The sequence below is a fragment of the Orycteropus afer genome, unplaced genomic scaffold, assembly GCF_000298275.1.
Source record: "Orycteropus afer afer isolate SDZICR_OR568_19922 unplaced genomic scaffold, OryAfe1.0 scaffold00146, whole genome shotgun sequence".
Classification (NCBI taxonomy): Eukaryota; Metazoa; Chordata; class Mammalia; order Tubulidentata; family Orycteropodidae; genus Orycteropus; species Orycteropus afer.
In genome coordinates, this window is record NW_006921733.1 from 6,780,638 (window position 1) to 6,791,268 (window position 10,631).

General features: G+C 43.9%; 1 protein-coding gene across 1 annotated transcript in view; it reads left to right on the forward strand.

Annotated features, from left to right (window-relative positions):
• Positions 1-10,631, forward strand: part of ATP10A (ATPase phospholipid transporting 10A (putative)) — a 352,646-nt gene that overhangs the window by 279,103 nt on the left and 62,912 nt on the right. The window contains exons 7-8 of the mRNA XM_007945983.1: positions 1,113-1,365; positions 4,270-4,487. Of these exons, the coding sequence (XP_007944174.1) occupies positions 1,113-1,365; positions 4,270-4,487 (471 nt within the window). The remainder of the gene's footprint in view (positions 1-1,112; positions 1,366-4,269; positions 4,488-10,631) is intronic.

Genomic DNA, 10,631 nt, shown 5'->3' on the forward strand with positions numbered 1-10,631 from the left:
ACTGGTACACCATCCGATCTGCAGCCTATATGACTGTGAGACCAGAAGAACTAGATGGTGCCTGGCTCCCAATGTCATCCACTTGGAAGGGGATCTATGTAGGAGATCCTGGATAGAGAGGGAGAACAATGTGGAACCAAACTCCAAATCATTTGGAGAAAAATAAAACGTGGGGACCAGGTTTGGTGGTCCGATAGAGCCTGGTGGAACCACTGACACTATGGCCCCTAGCTGCCCTTAGGTCAGGAATTGAACCCACACATGTGGTTTCCAGCCAAACAAAATACAGGCATATGAGTTGACCATTTATCTCAAGTAGATAGACTCCTTGGAGAGAACAATCATGGGAGAAAGAAGGGCTGCTTATGCACAGGGAGACAGCTAAGGGGGCAGGAATGTATGGAAGGATGGACACTGGGAAGAGGTAACTATGGCGAGGAAGTGGAAGGGGAGCTGTTGCATTGTGGTAAACTGTGGTCAATGACATGAGACAAAGTATATGTGAACTGCTGTATGGAAAGTGAATTTGCTCTGTAAATCTTCACCCAAATCACACACACACACACACACACACAAACTCCTTTCCCTTTGGTTTGTATTGTACAAGATCTCAGAAATTGCCCTTCACCACACAACCAGCATTTCAGTGTGCAGCTGCTTCATGAACTTTGGGGTGTATCAGAGGGCGATGCAACAGCTTTCTGTTGTGGGGAGCACAGAGAAAGCCTGGGGGCCCAGTGCCACCATGTGTACAAGGTGACTTTGCTTATGAGGACTTTGTACATTGTTTTTTCTTCTTTCTCTCTTTCCTTTCCTAGCTTCTCTCAAATACAACTTACTGATACAAAAGCACTTCCTTCTCTCCAAGCTGTCATACCTCCAGAGTGGAGTTCTGTTCTGCAGCATCACCATAGGCTGTCCTTGTCTAAACTCTTTGTCAGTACTCTAGTACTTTCCCACTATTGACTAAATCAACATATTTAAACTCTTAAAGGTACAGTATAGTCCTTATTTATTTGTGGTTGTAGTAATTTCTATTTAACTACATTGGACTAATTCCACAAGTCTCCAACCCTCATGATAATTCATGTCTGTGTGCCTTTGTCTTCTAGGTTTTGATCCCAATTTCCTTGTATGTTTCCATCGAAATTGTCAAAGTATGCCAAGTATACTTCATTAACCAGGATGTAGAGCTCTATGATGAAGAGACAGACTCACAGCTGCAGTGTCGAGCCCTGAATATCACAGAAGACTTAGGGCAGATACAGTATATTTTCTCAGATAAAACAGGCACATTAACTGAGAATAAGATGGTTTTCCGAAGATGCACTGTGTCTGGAATAGAATATTCACATGATGCAAATGGTGAGTCTGGGAGTGTGTGTGTGGAGGGTGTTGCCATGCTAGACTACTCAAGAAAGCTGTTTGCAAAGTTGCATGTGTACACACACATCCCACATCACATATACCACAAACATATACACACATACCACATACATCATATACACATGCATGCAACACACACATACACACATACTATACACACACCACACATACATACATCACCACCAACAGTGCACGCACACACAGAGTCTACCATAGGTTACTGATTTCAAGAGAGAATAAGCATAACATGTAGCTGTCAAAACGACTCTGGAGTCTGAGGTATGGCCCTGTTGTCAGGCTTACTGCAGTGTTGGAGGGTGATGAGAATCAGTATAAACACACGTTTTCTGACAAACAGGTGGAGAAATCAAGGAGGACCTCCTTTAAGAACTTGCTTGTGAAGCTCCGTTGTTTCCTTGTCATATCTGGAGGCAAATAGATGTTTCTGTTGTCTCCATTCATCTTGTTATCAGCTGAAAGTTCGTGGAAGGGTGTTGGGTAGTTTATGCTACAGCTTTTTCCTTGGATTCAGTGTCTGTGGGAACTAGAAAGAAATGGAATGCCTCATTTTTTATTATCCAGGCACATGAATAGAGTTTACTACTAGTTAATAGATCCTAGAACAATGTTTGCAGAGCAGGAGTGGGGTCCCTCACCCACCTCTCCTCTCTTGTGCCTGTTCTGCCTCTTCCTCTGAATTTCAAGGACCCTTGGTTCATAATCTATGATACAACTGGAACAAGTGCCCAGAGCTAGGAAAGGTGCTATGATAACGGCCCTGTGCCACAGAGCACTTCCAGAGCTGCACCCTGCTCTGTAACCAAGGTTACTCTCCTTCCTGTAGCAACATCTAAGAACCCCAAAGAAACAAAACCATGATAACAGAAATAAATGTTAAATTGAGGACAGGTGAAAAGATTAACAGGAACCTGTTATTTAGAAGAACTTGGAGAAGGACATGTTGGAAACATGACATTTGCATGAGTTTTATAAAATCAAGAATTATGATGTCCATTAATTCCCTCCTTATAAAATTAAAGCAATCATATTAAACAGAGACAAAGGAAATTATGCACTTTGTTTAATGTTTTGTTTCCCACCCCACTTGTTTGTTCCAACCACTGTACCTTCCTCCTTGCCGCCTCCTCTTCTCCATTCCCTTCCCTCTCCTTTCCATTCCCTCCCTCTTCTTTCTGTCCCTTCCCCCTCCATCATTCTCCTCTGTAGGGAGATATATAGTGGGATGTAGGGGGATAGTTTCCGCTGCTATCATTGGAAGCTTCTGAGTTGAATCCTGGCTTTAGCAAGTACTTGACTTTATGAGCATGGGCGGGTGACTTCCCTTCCTTATTCACATTTCTTCCTCTCAAAAGAGAGGTGATGAATAGAAGTTATGGCCCACAGAGTGGGGCTACAGAAATACTGTTTGCTTGACAGAGCCTGTCATGGTGCTTCTCTGATCCTGGACCCTCTGCTGTCCCTTTCATGTCCAGTATCATTACAACATACTCCTGCCCATTCTGGGCCTACCACAGACCTTCTTAGGAAAGACTTGCTCATAGTGAGGGAGCCTCATGAGTAGTCTCATGACTGCTCATCTGTGATGAACAAATGTTCTTGATTGGGCAAAGCCAGAAAAACCAGAGCCATCTGTTAATGGGCTTAGCAGTGCCTACACACCTGTCCACAGGTTGTACTGGGCACTCACCATGATGGCAGGAACTGTGCTCAGCAGCACCATTGAGTGCTCTGTTATGGATTCAGTTGTGTCCCACAAAAAGAGAGGCCAAAATGCTAACCCTGGTACCTGTGACCTTGTTTAGAAATAGGGTCTAAATGTTAATAGTTGAGTTAATATAAGATCAAACTGGCATAAGCTGGATCCTAATCCCCTTTGAGTGGTGTCCTTATAAAAGAGGAGAAGAAGCACAGAGGCAGACAGAGGGAAGATGACACTGTGAGGATTAAAATAGAGATGGCATTATGCTGCATCTGTAAGCCAAGGAATGTCCAGGGCTATTAGAAACTAGGAGAGACAAGGAAAGATCTTCCTCTAGAGCCTTCTGTAGGATGTGGTCCTGCTGATTCACTGGCTTCCAGAATTGTGAGAAAATGAATTTGTATTTATAAGCCACCTGGGTGGCATTTTGTTACAGCAGCCCTAGGAGACTAAGGTGGAAGGAAGGACTCTTAGGAGTGCTTCACTTGCTGGACAAATGGTGGCCCCAGCCCTGGCTCCTTACTGTTCCTTAGTGTCTCATCCACAGGACGGAGGAGAGTTAGTGCAAGCAGTGTCCTGCTCCCTAGCACAGGTGCTGTGTCAAGTATTCTCAGAGGAAATACCATCTGTGTGGTGGAGACCCCTTGTTTCTGTGCCACTAGAAGGGAAACACATACCATTTCTGGGATAAAGGGCAAAGTCTTGAGCCTCTGTAGTCTGCCCTGCCTTACCTTAGCTGCCAGCCTGCCCAACTGGTATGTCCCAAAACCCTAAGTGAACAGAAGGGACTTGTCTTTGTGAGCCATCTCTGCCCATGCCTGTTCACCCATCTGAGAGATGGGTGTCCAGAGTGGTTTTATGGACAGGAACTGAGATTTGGCACCAGTGGCCTGGCTGCCACCTCCACTCCCACACCCAGCTCATGTGACTGTAGCAACTTCTTTTTGTTGTTTATGAAAGGTGGCTATTAGCATATGTACTTACTTGAGAATATCCTGGTACTTTAAGCAGGAGAAGCTCCTATGAAACACCCCTTGGTTCATAAGTGAAGGAATGGTGACTGCTCTGTGGCCTGCTTCCTGGAGCCTATGGCACATTCAATCTCAGCCCCATTCTGTCTGCCTGTCCATGCTTCATATCTTACTGTGCACTTCTCCCCACAGCCCGGCGCCTAGCCATGTATCAAGAAGCAGATTCAGAGGAGGAGGAGGTGGCACCCTGGGGCTCCTCACTGTCCCCACGTGGCAGCATTGGAAGCCACCAGAGCATCCGGGTCACACACAGAGGCCAGAGCACTAGGTCTCACCGGCGCACAGGAAGCTGGGCTGAGGCCAAGAGGGCCAGTGTGCTGTCCAGACACACAGCCTTCAGCAGCCCCATGGTGAGTGATGCAACTTGAGGTCAGGCAGGACTACAGCTTGCCCATGCACAGGTTGGAGCAGTGCTTCACTACTGTTTCCTTACTTCATTAACTCAAACCAAACTCACTGCCATTGAGTCAAGGCAGTAAATCTTTATGGAAGTATATTGCCTCATCTTACTTCCACAGAGTGATGGGTGGATTTGAACCACCAACCTTCTGGTTAGCAGTCAAATGCCTTAGGCACTGCACCACGAGAGCTCCTTTCCTTATTTCGTTAAATAAACAAACAAACAGACAAAAAACTCACTGCTGTTGAGTCAGTTCTAAGTCATAGTGACCACTCCTTGGGTTTCCAAGGCAGTATTTCTAGGAAGTAGATTGCCCAGTCTTCTGTTCAAAGACTAGCTGGTGGGTTTGAACCTCCAGCCTTCTTGTTAGCAGTCAAATGCCTTGGGCACTATGCCACTTGCCGCATCTGGCAAAACTGGCACAGGTCATGAAATGAAGCAACACGAAAGGATTAATGGTTTTCTTTTTTATTTAAAAGGAACAGGGGCCAGGCGGATGCCCTGCATCTTCTGCTAGAGTGACACCTCATGCCTTTGTTTTACTTTATTTATATCTTTGTACATGATTACATCATTAGTCTTGGAATTCATACAATCAGCTTATTTTCTACACAGCTAGTTTTACTCCTCTATGTACTCAAGGACAACAGGTGGTCATTAAAACAATCACAGAAATCTCCTCAGGAATAAAGAGTGTAAAATGATAAATGTTTACTAGGGCACAGAGACCCAAAGTGTGAAACATCCCAATAAGATAAAAACATGGACTACTGGAATAACATCTACTTTTAATACTTGATGTTTTGCCAATTAAGCATTTAATAGTGAGAGAGACCTTGCCATCTCTTAAAACAAACATTCAACCATAAGAGAGGCCTTGTCATCTCTTAACTGTAATTAGAACACATGCCTTGCAATCATGTTCTTTTGGGAGTCTTTTTCTTGGTCTCTAACATTTCCTCCCTTTTTATTTTTTAAATGCAGTAAATGTACCTCAGTAGTCAAAAACTGAATTACTTGATGTATTAGTTTTGGAATCCAAAGAATAACAATAATAAAATTAAAAACATTATGTTGTTGTTGTTATAACATATGGTAAAAAGTGGTATAGAACTGTAGGAATACTTTTCAAAGGATTAAGTTTCTTAAATTCGTTAAGTATAGTGTTTGCAACTTGATTGGGGTTGCTAAAGGGGCAGGGAGGCCCCATCTTCTGACCTCCTCTAACCACACAAGAGGAAAACAGAATCACTATCAGTAGCCCAAGGCCCATTACTGTGAGGCCAGACATGTTACCTCCCTCCAACCCTTTCACCAACCCTGACACCAACCGTTCCTCCCACAGCACTCACCACCTCTCTGCTGGGTTCAACAATTCACTGGAGTGGCCACACAGAACTCACAGATTATGGGGTTTATTAGGGAAGCACCAGGCTACAATTAAAGTTCAGGAAAAAGTCTGTCTCTCTCAGCCCATCCTCTCTCAGCCAAAAGTCTCTCACAGCCTCTCTCCCAGCAGTGCATGTCCCTTGGTGTCTCTCTCAGCAATGTATATCTCTTATGTCTCTTTCCCAGCAGTGCATGTCTCTCAGGAGTGCATGTCTCTTTCAGCAGCACATCCTTCTTAGCCAGCAGTTAGAGAGAGTTCTGCCTCTAGGAGGCCTCCTTTTGAGCCTGGCAGAGGGGTCAAACTAGCCAGTCATAACATCAGAATTCTAAGCACATAAGAGAGAGTGACCTTCCCAGAACATTGCTTTGTGCCACTCCCAAAAGAAATAACCCAGGTGGATAACATTTACAATCAGGAGCTACTCAGTTGCTCACAGCAAATTCCACCATGGATCTTACAAAGATTTATGGGTAGAAAAGCCATACCAGGTAATTTACTACACCACAGGCCACCCCCTGGTATTTCTAGCCATTATACCTTTTATCCTTCAAAAATTCACATCCTTTTCACCATCAGTTTAAGAATAACCACACCAATGAAAGTGTATAAGCCAGCCACTTCATGCCTTTATCTCCCCCCATTTTAAATAGTCAATTTCTAATTTGCCCATCCCTATCTCAGAAGGAAGGTTGAGCAATCTACTTCCCTAGTGATACCACTTCAGAAACCCAAGGAGGGGTCGCTATGAGTCAGGTCCAACTTGACGACATATAAAAACACAACAACAACATCAAACCAGTACTCTGAGGAGACAAGCATGGTCCTTTCTCTCTGGAGAATCTTCTGTTCTGCTTGGAAACTTCAGGCATCTGGATCCATAAACAACCAAAGTCCAGCCCAGCTCAAGCCATCAAATTGCAGCAACTTAACACCAGCTCATTGTCAAACATCTTCCTCTTTGGTCGGGTTCTGGTCAGCTCGACCCTAGCCATCCCAGCTAGATCATGGGTAACAACTACCAAGTTTGGGGGTTGGGTTCTGATCAGCTTAGCCCTAGCCATCTGCAAAAGGGGCAAGGAGGCCACATGTTCTGATCTCCTTTAATCCCACAAGAGGAAGACAGAATCACCATCAATAGCCCAAGGCCTATTCCTGTGAGGCCGGACATGCTGCCTCCCTCCAGCCCTTTCTCCAACGTTCCTCCCAAAGCACCCACCGCCTCTCTCCTGGGTTCGATAATTCACTGCAGTGGCCACACAGAGCTCACAGATTATGGGGTTTATTACGGAAGCACCACAGGCTACAATTCAAGTTCAGGGAAAATGCTCAGTCTCTCTCCCAGCCCACTGTCCCTCAGCCAAAGTCTCTCAGTCTCTTTCCCAGCAGTGCTGGTCCCTCGGTGTCTCACTCAGCAATGCGTGTCTCTTGCGTCTCTTTCCCAGCAACGCGTGTCTCAGGAGCCCGTGTCTCTTTCAGCAGCACGTCTTCCTCAAACAGCAGTCAGAGAGAATTCTGCCTCTATGAGGCCTCCTTTTGAGCCCAGCAGGGTGGTCAAACTAACCAATCATAGCATCAGAACTCTAAGCACTTGAGAGAGAGTGGGAACCTCCCAGAACATTGTTTTGTATCACTCCCAACAGAAATACTCCAGGTGGACAACTTCAGCAATCAGGAGCTCCTCAGCTGCTCATAGAAAATCCCACCTTGGAGTTTACAAAGACTTATGGGTAGAAAAGCCACACTACACCATCCCAGCTAGGTCATGGGTATCAGCTGCCAAGTTTGGGAGTCACACTCTTCCCTTCACATCAGACCAGCCAGCACCTTCTCTCACATCTTCAGTCCTCAGAGACTATTTCAATTCCCCTGTCCTCACAATTCATTGCACTTCAGACCAACCTGTGGCCTAGATTAAAGAGTACCAAACTCAGCCCGTTTCTTCTTTGCTGCACTTTCCCTATGTCCATTCAGGTGGACCCAGGTGGTCACAAGCGAGTAACATACAAGTTTACTACTCACTGGCTTCCTTTAATTTTCAGTCCTAGAAGGGGTTTCTCTCACAGACCATGACTTTCCTGTCTCGATGCACCCAAAACCAGTCTGCTTGCTCGAAATTCAAAGTGCCAGTCATTATTTTTTTCCTCTTCAGGTCCTTATTCAAATGCAAATCTTCTGTTCCCTCAGTAGTATTGGGCGGGGCTCAGGTTTTCTACCTAAACCCCCTGTATGCTACACACAGGGTTTGAAACAAAAGCCTGTGTTTCTTCTGGGCAAATTCTATTTCCCCTTTTAACATATCCATTCAAGTATTGGCCAAAGGCGGACTTACACACTCTCTGTTATCCATATACCCCATAATCATTTCTAATATACAAGCAGGTAAGAGAACATTCAATAGCCATAGTACATTCAGATAAACACATAATCCAAAACACATAATCCTTTTAAAGACATTCCAGGTTCATCTCTTCAACTTGATTACTGTCCCATTCTATGCATATGGCCTTGGACCTTTAGCTGGGTGTAACCAAAAGCCCTAGCCTCGGGATCAATTATCTCCTTCAAGAGGTAACACCAAACACAGTAACCATCTAAGAATCCAAAGTTTCACTTCCCAGGCCCTCGCCTTTTGAACCATAGCTTGTATAAGTGATAAAGAAGGTGGATGATAAACAGTTAACTTGCTTTCCTGAGGTACAAAAGGGGTCAAAAGCCGGAGGAGAGCAAGCATTGGCAGGCATGGTGGCAGCTGAAACAGTCTGATTTAAAAACGACTTAAAAAAGGCTTTCTCTGACTTAAAAATGGATTTAAGGAAGGATATAACTTCTCTTCCTTAACTTCTGAGGGTTCAGTTTCTAACTTCTGTTTAACTATTTCTTCTTGTAATTTTAACTCTTTTAATTTTGAATCTGTATCTACATTTTTCTCCTTCCCCACTTTAGGATCTATGCCAACAATTACTCCCTTATCTATTTCTGAACACAGTTTTAAGATACTCCAAGTAGAAAATACACACTCGGGGAAATCCTCCAGCCCATGTTCTTTTAAACGTTCATCCATTTGTTGACCAATGGTCTCCAAAGCTGTTAAATCACTGATTGTTTCTAGAGGAAACCAAGGGCAACAGTGATCTACACATTGCAAAAAAATACTCTAATTGCTTCTTAGACACTGAAATACCTCTAGCCTGAACTAAGGCCTTAAGAACCAGAATATAATGATCTCTTTCATGAGATGCTGAATTCCCCATGTCAGCCTGGCTTATAAAAGGTTTCTTTAATTCACCGACACTCACCCTTTTTCTGTTACGGAGCTCCACTTTCCTTCAAGTGGGGTGTCCTCTCAGGCACTCACAGCTTCACTCTGGGTCCCTGTTCTGGTGCCAATTGCCACATCTGGCAAAACCACCCAGGTCACAAAATGAAGTGACATGAAAGTAGTAATGGTTTTCTTTTTTATTTAAAAGGAATGGGGGCCAGGCGGATGCCCTGCATATTCTGCTATAGTGACCCCTATGCCTTTGTTCTACTTTATTTATGTTTGTACATAATTACATCATTAGTCTTGGAATCCATACAATCAGGTTATTCTCTACAGAGCTAAAGTTTTACTCCCTTACATGCTCAAGGACAACAGGTGGTCATTAAAACAATCACAGAAATCTCCTCAGGAATAAGGAGTGTAAAATGATAAATGTTTACTAGGGCACAGTGACCCAAAGTATGAAACATCCCAGTAAGATAAAAACATGGACTAGTGAAATAACATCTACTTTTAATACTTGATGTTTTGCCAATTAAGTATTTAACAGTGAGAAAGACCTTTCCATCTCTTAAAGCAAACATTCAACCATAAGAGAGGCCTTGTCATCTCTTAACTGTAATTAGAACATGTGCCTTGCAATCATGTTCTTTTGGGGGTCTTTTTCTTGGTCTCCAACAGCCAATAGAGCTCCTGTATTTCAGAATGAAATGCAGCTGGACAGGTTTGACTCCCTGGCTATGGCTAGATCAGCAGCAGTTTTTTTTCTGGCCAATACCTTCTCCCCACAATTACACTTTTTCCAAAATACTGGCTGAAGCTTCTAAGGGCATTGGCTTCCACTGAGCTATCCAGAGAGAGTGAAAGAAAGCATATCATACCAAATTTATAGATGAAACCTCAGAACAAAATGACGTGATGAGAGAACAAAGCTAAAGAACAAAAACATGTTTAATTAGGTGAGCCCACATCCACTAACACCCATTCTGGCTTTGGCAATGACCTAAATATGGACATTTCTGGAAGTGACTCTCAAAGAAATCCTTTTGATTCTAAAATGTTTTAACACTAGATGGCTAGAATCCATTTTTCTCACTTTGTGGTGGCTCGTTGTTTAATGTTCCTCTAAACTCATATGTTGTTGTTGTTGTTGTTAGGTGCCATAAAGTCAGTTGTGATTCATACCACAAATAACTGCTTCGTCAGGTTTTCTAGGCTGTGCTGTTTACAGGAGCAGATCACTCATTGGCATGTTGTTGTTGTTGTTAAGTGCCGTCGAGTCGTTTCCGACTCATAGCGACCCCATGCACAACAGAACAAAACACTGCCAGATCCCGCGCCAGCCCCACAATCCCTGCTATACTTGAGTCCATCATCGCAGCGACCGTGTCAATCCATCTTGTTGAAGGCCTCCCCCTCTTTCGTCGACCCTCCACCCTACC